The sequence below is a fragment of the Lepidochelys kempii genome, chromosome 2 (assembly GCF_965140265.1).
Source record: "Lepidochelys kempii isolate rLepKem1 chromosome 2, rLepKem1.hap2, whole genome shotgun sequence".
Classification (NCBI taxonomy): Eukaryota; Metazoa; Chordata; order Testudines; family Cheloniidae; genus Lepidochelys; species Lepidochelys kempii.
Genome location: NC_133257.1, coordinates 180,927,170 through 180,946,329, shown reverse-complemented (window position 1 = coordinate 180,946,329; position 19,160 = coordinate 180,927,170). Strand labels below are relative to the sequence as shown.

Here is a 19,160-nt window from a genome sequence, read left to right as displayed (position 1 = left end):
AAGCTGACAGCATCGTGTTCTTAAAGACTAACTATGTTCAAGTTTCAACCAACCTGTCAAAGTACCTAAAGGGGAAGGCAAGGAACAATCAATTAAACTGTCATTGTATATCCTAAGAGTATTTGCAAAGTACAGTATAAATAGTTCTTCTGACTTTTTTATGGAAATGTAAATATAGGCAAGGGGTTGCTTACTCAAAGGGAATGTCTGGGAAGAGTAAATAAGGGTGGAGAGACAAGTAGAGGTGGTGGGAGCAGAATAAGCCACATTTAACTGGCCAGTTATTTATGATGCATACCTCCTCTTCCTCTTCCTCCTCCTCCTTCCCTCCCCACCCCCCCCCCAAGGTTTTTGTTTCCCCTAATAGGTCAGTTGCTGAAAGCAGCAGTATAAGTGATGAAAGTCCAAAGTCTGGCAAATTCCAAAGGACACGCGTCCCTAGAGCAGAATCTGGAGACAGTATTGGCTCCTTGTCAGAAGATCACAACCTTCTATATAGGTAACAAATTTTCAGAGGCTTTGGCTTAAACATGCAAATCAAGTCACTGTGGAAATATTTGGCATTATTAAACTGGGTACCTCCTGGAGCGGGGAAAGACAAGCTTGAAAAAGCTTCAGTCTTTTGGCCCCCAACAACAGACTATTTCAGTGGTGTAGCTATGACAGGTCTTCATCAAGAATTTCTCTCTCACTTTCATAGAGTTTAAGGCTAATAGTGTAGGCCATTAAATTCACCCAGATACATCTGTTAAGACTCTAGTTAGACCAAAACATTTCAGTCCTCAGGGAAATTAAACTGTGTGCCAAAGGTAGAGAACAGGAGAAAACCAGATGCCACCGATGCCAGAGACCCCTGCAATGGCAGTGAACTGTTAAGGTGAAATGCCCAGATGATCCCAGCTGGCAATTAAGCCTTCACCAAAGGCTTCTTCTCTACATCTTTATTTAAAAAAAAAATTAAAAAATCATCTTTATATTGCCACAACCTTAATCTGGACAGGAGGTCGCAATAAAATTGCTCCCATCTAAATGTGTTGACTTGGGCATTCTTCAGAATGTGTGGGCCAAAGCATCAATGCTCTAATGTAAAAGGGTGTGCTGGACCCTAAAATGTTAAATGTATCTAACACTTGATTTCTTTTAAAAAGCATTGATGCTTATCGATCTCAAAGATTTAAAGAAACAGATCGTTCTTCAATAAAGCAAGTGATTGTTCGCAAAGAAGATGTTGCTTCAAAACTAGAAGTAAAAAGGAATGGAACTTCTAATCAAGTTAATATTAAACAGAAAATGCAGGTATGTGTAACTTTAAAAAACAAACAAACACCTAGTCTCCCATTTACTGCTTTCTTGTGGGTTTTTTTTGTTTTTGTCCTGTATGTGCCACAGACAATAAATGTTGCGTAGACTGGCAAAATTAAGGTATTTTGGCCAAATTTAGGACTCTTATATTAAAGACAGGACAAATGTAGCATCATTTGATACGTGCTAAGTACTTTTGGTTCTGTATAAATTTTAATGGAAGCTGTTGTGTGAGGCCATTACCTGTGAGCCAATAGTCTGGAGCAGGGGTGGGCAAACTTTGTGGCCCGAGGGCCTCATCAGGGTTGTGAAACTGTATGGAGGGCCGGGTAGGGAAGGCTGTGCCTCCCCAAACAGCCTGGACCCTTCCCCCTTCCACTTCCCACCCCCTGACTGCCACCCTCAAAACCCATCCAACCCCCTCCCCTCTCCCTCCCCCCAAGCTCCTTGTCCCCTGACCGCCCCCTCCTGAGACCGACAGCCCCAACCCCTATCCACCCTCCCTGCCCACTGACAGACAGCCCGCCCCCCCACCCCGGACTCCCACGCCTATCCAAGCCACCCCCCCCCCCCGGTCCCCTGACTACCCCCCCCAAACCTCCTGCTCCTTACCCAACCTCCCCACCCCCTTACCATGCTGCTCAGAGCAGCAAGAGTTTGCAGCCCTGCCGCCTGGCTGAAGCCAGCCATGCCACTGTGCTGCCTGGGAGGAGCAGCAGGCCAGAGCGCTGGCGGTGCAGTGAGCTGAGGCTGCGGGCTAGCCACCCCAGCCGGGAACTCAAGGGCCGGGCAGGATGGTCCCGTGGGCCGTAATTTACCCACCTCTGGTCTGGAGAGAACATAGCTCTTTTATTGGGCACTCTTGCCTGTTCTCACTAATCTACGATACTGCCATTTCCAGGTTTATGTAGGAATTGTAACTGTAGCTTTAATCATGCTGTGTTCTGACCTTACTCCCTTGCCTACAAATCCATCTGTATCTCTCTACCATGTATCTCCTAACTTTTCGTGAGCAGCCCTATTGAAGGTGGTAACTCCTAGAACATTCCCCACTTGTTGCCTTGTCACATCTGTACTGTTGTCAGCAATGGTGGAAGGGAAGAGAAACCCTTGAGAGTAAAACTTCATACTGTAAGATTTATAGTTTGTCTAGCTACGTTTCTACAGATTGGAGGAAACCATTTAAAGAAAATGCTGTTCTGAAGGCTTTCCTCTTGGATACTAGCTCAAAGAGTAAAATTCTTTTGTAACCTCACTCTTTTTTTTTTTTTTTTTTTAAATTATGGGACTATGTTAGGAGCTGAATAATGAGATCAGTTTGCAGCAGACTGTGATTCATCAGGCCAGCCAAGCTCTGAACTGCTGTATTGATGAGGAACATGGAAAGGGGTCACAGGAAGAAGCTGAAGCAGAAAGACTTCTCCTTCTTGCAAGTATGTCTTAAAGAATGGCTAAAATTCAGACTCATCCTTTAAATTACAGAACAATTTCTGAATGGTTGAAGTTTTCAAGTTAACAGGCCCAGGAAAATCCAGTTCAGATGGCAGTCTGTTGTTCTCTCTAGTTATTAGGGATTAGTTATAATCCCTCTTCTGAAAGGAAGAAGTGATTAGGTGGGTAAAGGTCACTTGCCCCTCCATTCTCCCACACCCTTCTGTTAGTCCACTATACTTCCTTGCACAATTTCCTCTTGCATATTGGCACTCTGTCCTCAAACACTTCATAATGGTACACTTACCCAATAAAGGAATTGATAGCAAATGGTACTTAGCTACACCCTCTCTCCACTTTTTTTTCCCTTGTTCCAATTTAAATAATCTCTCTTTACAGCTGAAAAGAGAAAAGCTTTGCTTGAAGAACTCAACAAATTGAAGAACGAAGGACCTCAGGGCAAAAAAAATAAAGCTGCTTCTACGCCCCGTGAATTTGCTCCGTCCAGGGGATCTGTTACTCTTTCAGAAATGCGACTACCTCTGAAAGCAGACTTTGTTTGCAGTACAGTTCAGAAACCAGGTAAGGTGCTTAGGTGTAACTTAGAAAATATATTTAGCCTGCTTTGCTTGCATTTTAATCATTATGATTGTTGGTGTTTCCCACAAATGCCATGGTATTTGAAAAGGAGATTGTAGTGACTGTAATACGAACCTGGTTTTAGCTAAAACTTTATTCTAAGTTCTCTTAACGGCACCTGTCATAGTATCTGAGCACCTCCCAGGAAACAGCCTGACTGCCTTGAAGTAGGGAGGAAAAAATGAGACCTCTGGACTGTTTTGGATCTTGTAGTTCTCATTGCATCACCTTTTCTCACCAATTTTTTAAAAGCTAACATAAGTGACTTAAAAATCCTAAAATAAATGTCCCATGGATGGATTGAATGTCCCATGGATTCTGGGGATGTATCCCAGAATTCTTACAACCATAGTTATCTGTCATTGCTCTAGGGCTTGGTTTATGGTGTTTTGTGGGAGAAGTTGTCTGTCCATAGAATCATAGAATATCAGGGTTGGAAGGGACCCCAGAAGGTCATCTAGTCCAACCCCCTGCTCAAAGCAGGACCAATTCCCAGTTAAATCATCCCAGCCAGGGCTTTGTCAAGCCTGACCTTAAAAACCTCTAAGGAAGGAGATTCTACCACCTCCCTAGGTAACTCATTCCAGTGTTTCACCACCCTCTTAGTGAAAAAGTTTTTCCTAATATCCAATCGAAACCTCCCCCACTGCAACTTGAGACCATTACTCATTACCATCCCACAGAACTTGACTGGAAATGCTCTTAGCCCACCAACACATCCAACTGAGCCATTTTTGTGTCTGCGCAATCACTGTAACTGGGGTCAGCAACATGGATTCAGCACTGACGGAAGAACTTCTCCTGCTTGTGTTTTCACTACTATTTCAGCATCAGGTAGAGGATTTGTGAGATGCTAGTGGTCATTTCAGGAGTGGTATTTGTCCTATTGTAGGCACTTCTCTGATGGGGGATAAAGACTCTGAAATCAGGGCCTTTGGAAGCATAAGATTTGCTCTAGCTGCTCTACATGTGTCACTGCTGAGTCATCTTAAGACCACAACTCTCCTTTTTGTCTTCCTGGGGTTGTGGCAGAAATATTCCTACAATCAGTGAACAAAAATTCCCAGACCCTCTATAATAAAAGCAGGGATTTAATATTAAGGAAATGCTATAACACTGACTTCTCACAGGAATAAAGAGGCAATATTATTGAGTACCCAGTTGCCTAGTCTTTGGATGGATTGCTTTCATAGTCTGGTTTCTCAGAGAATAATTTTTGTTCTGAGATGCGGTAATGCCTGGAAATGATTCATAGGAGAAGAAAATCCTGAATGAAACCTGTTGTCAAGCCCTTTACAATAGGGTAGAAGTTGCAGATTTAGGTGATCCGCTAGCAGTTGGTAAAAATGTGGCAAAAAACCCCTGTCATCAACCCTGAATTTCAGAAAACCTTGATTCTCTTTAGCCGGCTGCCTGCACTGTATTCTTCCAGTAAGGTGCGAATAATATCGTAAAATAAGCCTATTTGGGCCCTGATCATGCAAATTAATTTGACTGCCTATGTGGAATAATTAGGTCCTTAATTAATTAGTATAAATTGATGCATCCAGAACTAGTATAGTGAAAATCCTCTGAACTTCAAGCTGTTCTTATCAATAGACCAAGGAAATGTAAAAGTAAACTTCCTCCTTTTGATACGGTACCTCATAACTCACTAAAAATGTTCAAGAAATTCTGACTTCCTCTAAGTCCTGGTGTTTGGAAAAAAAATCTGATCCTGTAGTTTTCCCTGATGTTTTGAGGGGAAACCTTGGATTTTAGTTCTCTACTTTCTGTGCTGTTTAAACTTGCTGTATGAATTTCTGGACTATATCTAATATTAGCCTTGTATCAATGTGGATGTTGAATTATGAGGTTTTTTGTTTTAAATTTGCTCAGTGCATGTTTAACCTAGGGTTGCTGAGGAACAGGAATAGTTACGTTTCAAATTAAATACTCTTTCTGAAAAGTAGTCCTCTGTCTGCTTGGTGTGTCTAAATCAAATGAGTTGAGAAGAGTTAAGTTAAGATCTAAATTTGTTAAACATGGATCTGAAGGTGCAATATTTCATCTAGCCAAGCTAACTAAAATTGTATCTGCTTAATAAGTTTTTGAAGGTTTTTGCTGCAAATACTTGAAAAATTACTGTGCCCCGTGGTGGTTAAATCTGACCATTTGCAAGCTTGCATTAACCAGCACGCTTTATCCAATGTCAGTGATTTATGTAATACCACCAGAAACTTCAGTGGTTTCTAATGTGTTAACTGCTTTTTGCAGCACTAAATTGTGAGGATAAGATTTGGTTCAATAACTCTTATTGACTGCATGCGATAGCTGTATATCTTTAAACAGCCTGTTTTTACATATCACATATCATAAAACCTAAAATGTGAATTCTGTTAACATTCTCTAATGTGAATCTTGGCAGCGGGGATGCACACGTATCTGATGTGATACTTGCTTTCTATCCCCATGTGTTACAAACATGCTGCTGTATTTTGTTCCCTTTTTAGTGATTCTGTCAATGGTGTTATATAAATTGGCCAAAACCATTTTTCATTTTGTATCTCATTTGCAGTCAGGTTGCTATGTATTCCACAAATGTGGAATTTGCCATAATTGTGCTTCAAAATCTCAGCTTTCATTTTTTTGGTGGAAGTGTTCTGCTTTTATTGTTGAAGAGAACCTCAAATGTGAACAGTGTAAGCCATTGTCTGTCTGAGTCTGCTAAGTTCCTGAACCAATGCCTGAGAGAACTGTTCCAGTCATCTCATTTTGGGTCCCAGGGACTCTAGGCAGCTGTGGAGCTTGTTATCTTTCTAAGATGCCACAGAACTCAGCACTTTTGCTGTAGTTTGTTTGCTGCAGCCAGATACCCAGGATTCTTGTTTTGCCTCCTTGCCCTGCTCAGATATGCCTGCAGCTGCCTCTTACTCTGTACCTTTCCCTACAAGGGGGAATTAACGAGATGACAGTATATACTCCTTCATTGTTCTACAGATGTAGGCAGGAAGGAGAGGGTTAATGAGCCAGGGAGCATAGGAAGCTAGTATGCAGACAGGGTAGTCAGGCTGTTAAGAGAACAGAGCAGCAGCAGAGGCCTGTAGAGCTAAGATGAGGAACTGCTGAATTTTGACTACAAGCTCCCCTCCATTCTCTGGCATGTAGTGGGTATGGGTAAGACCTAGATGAACTACCCAGACCACATCTTAACTGATGAAGCCTGGAGAGCTGGACTGCCTGAACATAGTGAAGAAGAATTAATCGCAATTTAATTCATCAAGTATTTTTGACTGAAATATCTGTGGAAGGTGAGAATGAAGGGTATTTTCACGGCCATGCAATAAGCTAACTTTGTAGAATTTGGGGTCCTTGTTCCATGGGGTGCACTGACCCTACTTACAGTGATCATCTCAAATCTGTCCACAGAAGCAGCAAACTACTACTACATAATATTGTTGAGATCGGGAGCAGAAAACATGGTAGCAACTCCCGTAGCAAGCACCGCAAATTCCCTGAATGGAGATGCTCTTACTTTTACTACAACGTTTACTCTGTAAGTACCAAAAAAACAGTTTCAGAACTCAACTAGCTGGCTTTTGAAGAAAAGTATACCTGAGAATCTTGTCTAAACTAATTTAAAATGTTAACCTTTCTGTAAGGATATTATATTCTACAAACATTCACAGGTCTTGTGGCATGAGTATTTTCTTCTAGAAATATTTGGAACAAACTTTTTTCCATAAAGAACAATTTCATGAATGGATTGGTTTTTCTCCCGTCATCTCTTGGATACCTGCAATGGCTGATTAGTCACTCTCCCTGAGAGAGTTTTCTGCTGGCTGTAATGACTGACATTCTACTAGGCCATTTTTGGTTTTTGTTGTCTCTGACGACAACACTGTTTTGGACTAAAATTTAACTACGTACCTGTCAAATGTTAGAGTAATAGCTGGCTTAAAGGTATTCTTTATAATAATGTGAGTTTAGTTGGATGATTTAGGATGGGATATATGCTATTTTAAACGGTAGACTTGGAATGATAAAAATTTTTGTGGTAAATGTCATCTTCACTAGTCATGCACAAACAAAGAAATGCTGCTTCAGAACTTATTAGTTTGATTTAAGCATATTTATTTTGTGTGTATTTTGACATGTGATGTTGATGATTTGTTTTAATTGTTATATAGCTTTAACTTTTTGAATCTCAACGTCTGTCATTAAATGTCCGATCTCTTCCCCCCGCATAATTTCCTTGAATTGAAAATTGACTGAAAAAATGCTTAAACGTCTATATCCTTCTAGATTCTGCCAACCCTATTAAAAGTGAATATAATATAAAATTTTAAACCTTGGAAAGTGAGAAGCCATGCAAGGCACTGAAACCTATTTTGAGGTGATGGTAAAGGTAACTATTCTGAAAAGTAGTAGTCTATGTAACTTTTGGTCTGGAGAGATGAATCTGCATTCTGGACATACTATTGTCCTGCTGTAGGTGGGACACTGTTCGGAGGGAGTGTTTACAACCTAATGTAGTACACACATTACATAAAACCCCTTATCTTATGAACTAATTGAGGATTGAGAGTTCATAAAATTGAACATCTCAAAATAACAGAAGGTGTGATGCATAAATTGCAGCACAGTGCATTGCATCACTTTCTTTTGTACTTCAAACCACTGCAAAGAGATTTCCAATGCACCGAAGGCTTCACAATGTGAAGGAATATCAACTTGTTCTTTAACATCACTTAATCTTTTTTTCCATTTTGGGGGAAAATGATCATATAATCGAGGTTCTATCGTATTTCACTTTCTTTTGCTTGTGACATCTGGAATCTATCTCAAGATAGCAGTGTATTAGTCTCAAATATTCTAATGTTTCATGTGCTGGAACGCTTTGTTTGTTGAAAACAGGTTTGTAGTAGAGATGGAAAAGACTTTGACAGACCACCATGCGTGCCTGGAAGAGCCATGCTATGATGTACTGATAAAGAATATCTGCTATTACATTTTATCTTAGATTCACACCCAACACTTTTGACTACTGTAGATGTTGCTTTCAGAATAACTAGTTACTGTGAACCCCTCTTCTGTTTTGAGGGGATAACTAACTTTTTAAAAACACTACTGGCATTATTAATGCTTTTAACTATAGTCTACTCTCTTTATTTTAGGCAAGATGTGTCCAATGACTTTGAAATAAATGTTGAAGTTTACCATTTGGTATGTACTTGTCTTTTTATTAAAAGGCCACTTGGGGGAGCCAGGCACTCTCCATTTCTCAAATGCTTTCTTGTCTTACAGGTACAGCGGAAAGAAGGCACAAGCACTACTGATAAGAGGAAAAAGGCAAATAAGTCAAAGGTAAACACAAGAACTGACACACTAGTTCAATAAGAAAGGTACACTAGAAGCAATATAAAGCAAGGAGAGAAGAACTGAGCTACAGTCTGTTTTTAATATTGAAAGCGGATGCAATTTCCTCTTACTGATTTGGTTACTGGGAAGTTTTCTTCATTCACAAAAAATCTATATACTTACCTTTCATCACTTTACCTTTTCTTTTGATCAGTCTGTTTAATGTACTGTCTCTCTAAATGTCTTTTTATATTTGAAGTCCTTCAACTGAGTAGAATTGAGACTTGGCCATCTTCACGTGGCACTTAACTACGTCAGGTCTGAAAGTTCGTTGTTTTTCTCTTCTAGCAGTTTTGCAAAGTGGCACGCTTTCCAAGCTTTCATCTAGTACAAGACATTTTTGCCTCTTTGGTAATGATTCTTAATGTGGCTCGTTCCCTTCTCTACTGCCTCACGCTCCCAAACATGTAAACTGTGTGCCAGTGCCCTGTACTGCAGCCAGATGGTTAAAGCCCTGCGAATCTGCAGATATCTGCTTTACATCCACAGATATCTGCATCCGTGAACCATTTTTGTGGATTGTGGATAGATGTGGATCTAAATTTTGTATCTGCACAAGGCTCTACAGATTGGTCAATGGAAATGTATTAAGCACCTAAAATTAGAAAAAGAATGTTGCCAATGTAGTCATTGGGATAAAGTCAGCAAATGCTATTTTAATCAGATTATCATTTTTTAAAGCAAACTGAAGCTAGTATAGAGTGCAAGCACTAATTACAGGTCTATGCACAGGACTATGACAAGCTACGGTATTTAATAAGAATAATGAGTTAATTTCCCTATTCTTTCAGTAAGTAAAGACACAAATTTTGGCCACTTCTGAAAGCCTATAAGTTTGTTTTTGTTTGTTTGTGGGTTTTTTGTTTAAATTTAAAATATTTGCTCTTTTCGTATTTAGTAAAATATATACTTCTGTGAGTTAACCTTTTGGTATTTTGAAAATGTGTGTTTTGGGGAAAGGGCAGCAGTATATCACTACTATAATGGAACAAAGATTGAAACCTTAACTGTGGTGTTTTTCTATGACTAAACATTGGCAAAGATTACTATAGACTTTCCAGGACAAATGAGACTGGACTTTGTGGCTTAAAAAAAAAAAAAAAAAAAAAAAAAAAGCTTAACTATTTTTTGGGTGGGGGAGCAGGGGACTTTGAACGCTCTAATTTAAAACAAAGAACCAAAAGTTTGTCTCTTCCCCCATCATCCCCGCCTGCCTATGTAAATTAGGCTCCTACAGGACATAGAAGGCTTGCTTGGGCTTAGCTCCTGCAAACGTTGGCCTTTGGATTTCCTTTTCCTTCAACCTTCCACTTCTTTTCCCATATAAAGATGATCTTGAGACCTCTTGTGTGCACTCTTCTCTCCCGCCCCCAACCTACGCTGTGGTAATCTACAACTGTACAGATCCAGGGTTGGAGGTGTGAAGTACATCTATTCAAAGTACCCAATAGTGCTGCAACTCCTTAGCTCTCACTTCTGCTGAGGAAATTGGTTGCAGCTGGGAGAGGACAAATGGTCATCACAGAACCAAGATCTTACTTTTTAAGATCAGTTTTTGCTCATTGAAGGATTTTCATTGTGTTCATAACTGACTGATTAAAAACATTTTGAGTGTCTTGCCACTTGCCACAGACATCTTGAGTGGAAGGGACTGTCTGATTCTCTCTCCCTTGTCCAGCTGATGCAAGCCTGAGAATCTGAGATCCTGGGTCCACCTCCCTCCTATGTGCTGTAGTTTCGGGGGTGCTTCAAAGTTTGCCAGGAACCAGCCTTCTTAGAAGCACTGCATTGACTTGTTAGCTGGAACTGCAGTTTTTCTGTTGTCTAAGGAAGGGAGAACCAGGACCATTCAGTAGGTACTTTTCAGAGCTCAGTGAAAGTTTGCAGGGGTCAAGTCATCTAGAAAACTTTCTCCATTCCAGCCCCCTGGCAATCGGTCTACTGTATCTGCTTTTGATGACAAATTATCTCTTGTGTATCTTTTCCCATCAGTTGCAAGGATGGACTTGTCTTGTTCTTAATTACTGTTCATGTATTTTTCTCTTAAACTAAACAAAGCTCCAGGTAATATATTTATGTTCATTTGATAAGTTAAACTTGACACTTGTCAATACACAAGAACACAAACATTAGGCACTCATTTACTTACAATATATGCATTATTTGATTCTCATTTCAATTAACTGCTAAACTTACTAGAGTAACAGATGCAAGTTGAGCTGCTAAATGCACCAAAGATTTGCATGTGAATAGAAGGCTTGGATATTCATTTTAAAACACCTGCTGTCCAGACCCAATTAATGTAAATGTATGTTTTCTACCTCTTGATCTGTGTATTTTATTACATGCTTCAGTGGAATTATTCAACCTTGAGTCTTGGGTATAGGAAAACAAACCTGGCTGACTCAGGACAAGAGTTAATCACCGGTCAGAATTGCTTTAGACCATAAAACTTGAATGGCATTTTTATCATACATATTAAAACTATACTTGGTTTGAACTACAATGTGCAATCTGAAATGTACTTGGCTTTCATGCTATCTTGTTTTTCATAGGTTATTACTCCAAAGAGATTATTGACATCTATTACTACTGTAAGTACTAGTGTAATACTCTAATGACTTCTGGAAATTAAATTGCCTTTTCTAAAAGCCATGTTCACACATGCTGAACAACATTGTTTCCCTACTTCAGACAGCTTGTATCTTCTTTCACTTGAAACTCGAAACTACCTAGCTTTCTATCAAGCCTTTTCAGCACATAACCATGAGCTAGTGAGCATTCTAAATACATTAAAAAAGATTAAAATTAGTACATATGCTTTATTTTTAAGAGATCTAGAATTTCAAGTGCAGTGTTTGACTTAAGACTGGTCTTAATTTATACAAAGCAAGCTTCTAAAATCTGTTGATTTCTCTATTTTCTTTCCCTAATGAATCTTTCTGTCTTTCCAGAAAAGCACCCTTCTTACGCCAGGTAAGCAAAACCTAACCTTTTTGTACCAAAGGGAATATCTATAATGCGGGGTAGCGAAAGCAATAATAATCTCTCAACAGGATTGTTTTGTACTTAATCCCAAGCTAAATTCTCAGTTGGTGTGAGTCTTGAAGCTCTGTTAGTTTACACCAGCTGAGAATCTGGCCCCAAGTTTACATGTAAATTATTGCTGTGAGTAGCTGAATTTTACTGTACAACTCTAAAATTTAACATCTGGCATCAAATATTTATAGCATCCATTTTTTACCTGGAAAAGTGTGTTTTAAGTAAACCAACACTTGGTGGTTATTCTATTTTTAATCCATATATTGGGCTCTGTTGCTTTCAACAGATGCAATATCGCATAACATAATTTTGTAACAGTCTTGTTTGTTGGAGACTAACTCTGAGAACCAAAGTATCATCAATGTGCATTTCATTGGCACTTCTCACATGTCTCTAGTCCTAACTTTGAGGAAATAATCTCTGCTGTATGGCTTCTGCCCAACTCTGCATAAATGCCCTGTGTCTCTGCCTTTCGCAGGGATGAGGCACAGCCCATTCATGCAGAATCAGGGGAGAAGTTGCTAGCAGAAAAATCATCCTTCCCTTTCCATTCTTTCCATCTCTTACTTAATATTGTAGTGTATGAGCCCAGCAACACCTCATAATTTTGCATGTTATGTTGTCTTAACCTTTTTCTTTTTATTATTATTTTTTTAACTCATCACAGTCATGGCCAGTCCAGGTGGCCCCAATGCTGTGCGCACTAGTAACTTTGTACTTGTTGGATCTCACAAGATTTCACTGTCTTCAATAGGGAGCTCCAAATTTACTTTGGACAAGGTAATGGAACCTATTTTTCACTACTACTTCAAATATATCCGCGTGCTACTGTGAAAGAATGGAATTTTGCCTGGCCTTGTGTTTCTAGGCAATATTGCTCCTTAAAAATAAAATCATTTAAAAATCTTCAGACAATACCACATCTAGTTTTTAGAGGACTGAAGTACAGGTTTGCAATACAAAAAAATCTAATATTTGGCACTGAGAACCACTGTTACTAGGACTAAATGTAAGATACAGTAGCATATGGCCACCAGTGCATTGGTATCCATTCTTAGATCAACGAAATTTATCAGAAGTAAGCTCATTCATGCAGGTCTTTAAGAATGGTCTATAAACAGCCAATTCTAAAAATATGCTATAACCTGAGAAATAAACCACTTAACTGTTCAATTATTGTCAGAAGACACATTATCTGAATTCCTCTGCACTGAATTTCATTTGGAGTTGACTTTAAACAAAACCACAACAACATTCTTGCCATGTAACTGATACTCCTGACTATATTTATCTTATGCAGATTGAATTCAGGTACTAATTAAAACTTTTGTTAGCCTCCATGTTCTTCATGATGATGGATTTTTAAAAAATGGAGAGCTGTTTTCTGTAGAGCTTGTCTTGTGTAAATATGGCTTTGTCACAGTTGCATTCCACGTAAGTGAGTGACTCTAGAATTTGTAAACACTAACTGCATAACAAAGAGAAAAAACAGACCCTTTACAATGTAAATACCTGTTAAACAATTTTATTACTATATGCCAAGAGCTGGTCTAGTCTGTTACTTTTTTATATTTGTGCAAGTTAACTCTTGTTACTTCAAGAATTCTCCAATAAACTTTGAAGTGTCATACTGAAGTCTGGTAGAGAAGGATTGGACTTAGTGCAATTCAATTCTGTAGTAAGGTATCTTTATAGACCATGACAGGCTAGGGATTTGCAAACAAGCTCCAGATGCCAATTCTGATCCCCTTTGATGCTTCCTTTAATTCTTTATTTAAAAAAAAATTTAAAAAAATTTTTTTTCTTTTTTGATTTGGGCCTCTTGTGGGAATTGTTCTTGGGTTATTAAGCACTTGATTTGGTTATTGGAGTCTTCTGGTTCTTTGGGAAATAGTGTCTTTTTTACCTTTGTGCTCAGTGCTTCATGTTTGAGTACTCTCCTTTTTTGGATGGGAAAAGTAAATTATAAAAGCCATCATGATCATCTGATAGTGTTTGAATGAATTTATGGGCCAAGCTGGGAAATACAGATTTTTTCCTAGAAATCCTTCTAGGAATATCATTTTAAGATATTTAGTTTCTCAATACCATAAATGCACATTGTTATACAGGAAGAGTGGAGATCTGACACTGCTTACAATCACGTGACTTTTTTTTTTTTTAAAGCTTTAGCTGTGTCCTGCCCCTCAACTGCACTGAACTGCTTTTTAATTTGCTTTATACTTCCCCTTATGGGGGCTTAGATGACCACCACAGTGGTGTTGCAAATGCTTCTGCTCTAATATCTTATAATGCAAGACTGAATGCAGAGAGAGGAATGAAACATACTCAAATGTAGTTTTATGCTGCTTTAAAAAAAAACAAAAAACCTTCATTTCACACCTAGTCACATTCAGCATATTTCTTTTTTTCCCCAGATAAATTATGGAGGGAAGGAAAGAGAGCTACTGGGCTTTATGTTCCAGGACAAGGTTGCTATGTTTACTTGCTTGTGACTAAAACTTAAGACACTCTTTTCCTAGTGCATGTTGCTCATGTCTGTTGCTCTTCTTCTGCAGTAGTTAGAAGTTGAAATCTTTCTAGAAGGACACTTACAAAGATTCTCCTAATAACTTAGCAAATTGGCAAGTGAAATATAATACAACTGGGTCATTTAAAAAGAAATCTCTGCAGTGTTAGTCTGTCCAGCATGCTAGAACTCAAATTTGTTTAAATGCCACCAAAGCTTCCAAATTTAAACTGTTGGTTTTTTTGTTTACAAACTAATGCTGTCAAGTGATCCTACTTCCATTTTTCCACACAATTCCATCAAAGGGATAAGGTTGACTGTTATGCTTCTAGGATAGAAGGGATCAGAAAACACAAAACACTTAGCATCCCACAAATTCTATGGCTTTTTCTCTAAATACTTTTCTCCTACTGTTAAACAGTCTCCACATATGTGTTAGCCTGCTTGGCAAGCTTTTAGGTAACTTCAGACACCTCAGCAGGCGCTTGCATCTTAGTCTAGTTCCCCTGAGGTACTCTCCCACACTTTGAGGTGTATGGGGAAAGGGGTCCCTTCCTGTCCTGGCATTGTCTCTTAAACCCTCAAGTATTTGTGGAGAAGTGGCTTATCTTGAGCCACTTTCTTTTTTTTTCTTTTTCTTTTTTGCTTGGTTTAGCTTAATAGGGTCTATAAGGAAAAACAGTGTATTCCTACAGTCAACATGCCAATATCCATGTCCATATATAGTATTCATAAACTACAGAGAAGCTCCAAGTCCATCAGTGTTAATGGTAGTCCCAGGCTAGGTTACCAAAGGTCATGGACTAGAGTTTTCTCTCCATGCAGTTGTCCAGCACATCTACCTCTCATTCAAGAAACTTCAAAACTGAAGGAAACTTTGTCAAGAGAAGCATATTTCTCCCACACAAGAGGAGGTCTCCAAGAACCCTTCCACACACAAAATAGCTGGCAGTAATCCCCAACTCTTCTTAGTCACTTGATAAATCTGTGTCAACTTGTTAGTCACATGATCAAGAGCCTTCATTAGCTACCATGCAGCTATATTTAATAACTTTCCTATCATTTACAAAGTAGTTTGTAACTATGATCCTCACTGGAAATGAGAGGGGAAATAAGGGAGCCAGACTAACTTGCTTAAACTAACTTTTCTAAAGTGGATTTTACTGTAGTTTGATTGAATATAAGTAACTTTCTCTTGGCACATAGTAAACTATGGAGCCATGGGACTTCTTTTGTTGTAAGCAAAAATCCAGCATTAGTCCTTTTTCTCTCCAAACTATAATAGTCTTGCTTTTTTAACTTCTTTGGTACCTGAAGACTGCCTATCTTCTGGTGCTCAAGATACATTCTCTATTCCTTTACCTAGTGCAGGAATAAAACCACACACTTCACCTGGGATAGTCTAGTACTCAAAAAATGGTCAGATCTCTTGCCTCTGCAGATGTGCTTTATGTATCTGGGCTAAACATACTGACTACCTAACAGCTTTTCAATTCAAAGAGTGCTAACATTTCTGACTGATAAGTCATCTTATTTAGGGAATTTTCTCCTTGATATTGTATATACCCTTAAGCAATAAATATGGAGGGCCTGATCTTGTTCCCATAGAAGTCACTGACAAAATTTCTAGCAATTGTGATGGATGGCATTGGTTCTGTTTGATGCTTCTTCACTCGATAGACACATCAAGTCCTCTCAAGGAGAAGGGATTCTTCTTCATGTATAGTAGTGAGCACGCTGGTGTTTCAATATTGGTGTATCTGCTGGAAGCATGGGCTCTTTTTGCTTTTAGACATTGCATGGCTACAGTGGATCTCATCAGTAACATGAAAAACAAATACAACATTATGCTTCAAAATAACACACTTAGATTCTGAGTTATCAAATCATTCCAATCCTGTGGAGATTCTGTGAACCTCTCACCTTTTATATCACAAAGTTTTTCCCTACTGAAATAGTTTCTACAAGGCAAAATTGAGGTTTAACAGTTGGCTTGTTATAAACACTCCATCTGTCCCTGAAGTGGAGACCTGTGAATGATTTGGGAAGATGATAGAATTTAGATATGAATGAGTCTTCACTTGCATGGAATTGTTTCAAGGCATGTATGTTCTGTTCAACAGCTTAGCATTCTAATTACACTTTAGTGACACAGAACCTACTTATGCCCTAGTTTTAGCTTGGTAATGTTTTAATAGGTTTATACAAACAACTGTTTAAAATCTATTTTGTCTCATGGCTTAACTGTAATGAATACTCTAACCAAGGTTTTTAGGTTTTAGCTAAAAAGCACTATTGGTGGATATATTGTCTTGTGGTCATGTTTTCCGCTTTACTCGGGGCTGGGTGTGTGTGTGCGCGTGGGTGGGTGGGTTAAATACATTTGTAAGCAAAGGAGAGTTCAGATGGCATCCAAGTGCCTCCTAATACTGAGGACAGTAGATTACGTGCCCATAGCCAAACCCTGAAAAATGAATCTTTCTAGATGGCTATACAAATAGCATCCTGCTCATACCCTAGAAAAGTAAAATTTGGGTTTGTCTACACTGAGAAGTTAATTCAGATTAAGGTAGGATGTGAATTTAAAGTGGAGTAGCTATTCCTGATTAACTCCTTGCGCAGACTTTGGGAGTGGATTGATTTTATTTGGAATATGGCACTCTTATTCCATATAAGAGCATCCACACATGGAGTTCATCAGGAATAGCTCCTTGTGTAGATAAGCCCTTATAAGTGGAGTCAGAAGATCAATAACACTTTTGACAGCAAGTGGCTGTTAGCCCTGGTATTTAGGGATCTCTGGCCACTCTTCCAATGACAGATGTCAAAACCATTCGTTGCTAATCTCTTGCTGTTGCTGATTTGTTTGTACTGGGAACAAAGCTGTTAAGATGCATCAAAATTAAATAACTAAGTTAAGGGGCTTGGTTTTTTGCAGGTTCCCTTTTTGTCTCCTTTGGAAGGCCACATACATCTAAAACTAAAATGTCAAGTAGACTCCTGTGTGGAGGAAAAGGGATTTTTGGTAAGTAACTTGCTCACTGTTTGCTAAATCACCCTGACTTCCATTAAGTAAAACAAACACATTTATTTTCTGGGCAGTAACCAAACCAGGCTTAATAAATGCTCAGGTGGAAATGATTCCACGCTACCCGTATCTTCTGATTTAAAGTAAAGTTTCTAAGACTGGTTTAAGATATCTTATTTGCCTAGTTAAAAAGCAGAGCCTATTGAATCTACAAAGTTGTCTTAGGCTGAAATCACTTGGTATCAATATTGCCTTTTGATGGACTGATTTTATTTATTTATTTATTTAAGTCTAATTGTCTGTTTTGTATGGTTGTGGCCAGACCTTTTATTGTCATCATGCCCTTCCATTAACCTCCCTTTGAAGGAGCTAATCTGGCTAGTAAATGACAGTGACATTGGGTGAGATTCTAGAGGCTGCCAGAGGCTTTTTTTCTGACAACTTGGACTCTTTTTGACCTATTAAAAGCAAATCGTATGTAATAGAATGTATTCCGTTTTGTGAACAAGCAAAACTTTTTTTTTTTTTTAATCTACTCATTATGCTCTCCTTCTAGCTTTTGGCTCATAGCAGGCAAGTTACTCTCATTGTATCAGAAACAAATTGTTTAAAATCAACATCTGTAAAACCAAACCTTAATTAATCTGGCCTTGGTTGTTTAAATGTAGCTGCCATTCCAACCTAGTGAAATGCATTACTGCAGTTGTATCCAGCAGATGGCACTAAATGTGTTGTAAAAATGCCTTTGCAAAACAAGTGTCTACTATAATTTGATTTATTCCTAGTCCACGATCTGTCTTCCTTTCCTCTCTATATAGATGAAATTGGAGCTTACATTCTACCTCTTGAAATCCCCTTCATTATTATGATCTGCAAATTGTTGCATGCTTCGTTATCGATGCCCTCACTTTCCTTAACAGCCTCTTTTTGGGTCAGCATTAAACTTCTATTTTCATGCAGTTAAATGGACTGCTATACTATGCTAAGCACAAACAATAATATTTGTTTTCACTATAGTCTTAAAAGCCTTCTAGAGTGGGCTCTTTTACACTGGCTTCCTGTACTATTGAAATGTGTTGCCTTCTGAATTGCCTAGAAAAGGGTGTTTAATGTGATACAGGAAAACTACTAATCTTGCCAAGAGAAGTAAATGCTCTGCATAAACTAAAGAAATATAGGGGTGTAGGCTAGCCCAGTATCTTGTCTTCTAACAGTGGCCAATGCCAGGTGCTTCAGAGGGAATGAACAGAACATGTAATCATCAAGTGATCCATCCCTTGTTGCCCATTCCTGGCTTCTGGCAGAGGCTAGGGACACCATCCCTCCCCATCCTGGCTAAATAGCCATTGATGGACCTATCCTCCATGAACTTATCTAGTTCTTTTTTGAACCCTGTTATAGTCTTGACCTTCACAACATCCTCTGGCAAGGAGTTCCATAGGTTGTATGAGCGTTGTGTGAAAAAATACTTTTTTGTTTGTTTTAAACCTGCTGCCTATTAACTTCATTTGGTGACCCCTAGTTCTTGTATTATGAGGAGAAAATAACACTTATTTACTTTCTCCACACCAGTCATGATTTTCTAGACCCCCTTTTCATCTCTTTTCCAAGCTGAAAAGTCAGTCTTAATCTCTCCTCATATGGAAGCTGTTCCATACCTCTAGCCATTTTTGTTGCCCTTTTCTGTACCTTTTCCAATTCCAATATACCTCTTTTTTTGAGGTAGGGCAACCAGAACTGCACACAGTATTCAAGATGTGAGCATACCGTGAATTTATATAGAGGCAATATGATATTTTCTGTCTTACT

The 19,160-nt window shown here is 38.8% G+C and overlaps 1 protein-coding gene across 4 annotated transcripts in view; it reads left to right on the top strand.

Annotated features, from left to right (window-relative positions):
- The window catches only part of ANLN (anillin, actin binding protein), a 41,735-nt gene that overhangs the window by 16,710 nt on the left and 5,865 nt on the right, over nt 1-19,160 (top strand). The window contains exons 11-22 of one of the 4 annotated variants that reach the window (XM_073332882.1): nt 348-499; nt 1,149-1,296; nt 2,600-2,735; nt 3,133-3,315; nt 6,781-6,907; nt 8,529-8,577; nt 8,659-8,718; nt 11,328-11,366; nt 11,727-11,748; nt 12,482-12,594; nt 14,232-14,285; nt 17,262-17,348. In XM_073332882.1, the coding sequence (XP_073188983.1) occupies nt 348-499; nt 1,149-1,296; nt 2,600-2,735; nt 3,133-3,315; nt 6,781-6,907; nt 8,529-8,577; nt 8,659-8,718; nt 11,328-11,366; nt 11,727-11,748; nt 12,482-12,594; nt 14,232-14,285; nt 17,262-17,348 (1,170 nt within the window). Of the gene's footprint in view, nt 1-347; nt 500-1,148; nt 1,297-2,599; nt 2,736-3,132; nt 3,316-6,780; nt 6,908-8,528; nt 8,719-11,327; nt 11,367-11,726; nt 11,749-12,481; nt 12,595-14,231; nt 14,286-17,261; nt 17,349-19,160 lie in introns of all 4 variants that reach the window. The other 3 variants (XM_073332883.1, XM_073332881.1, XM_073332884.1) reach the window with 3 other exon arrangements.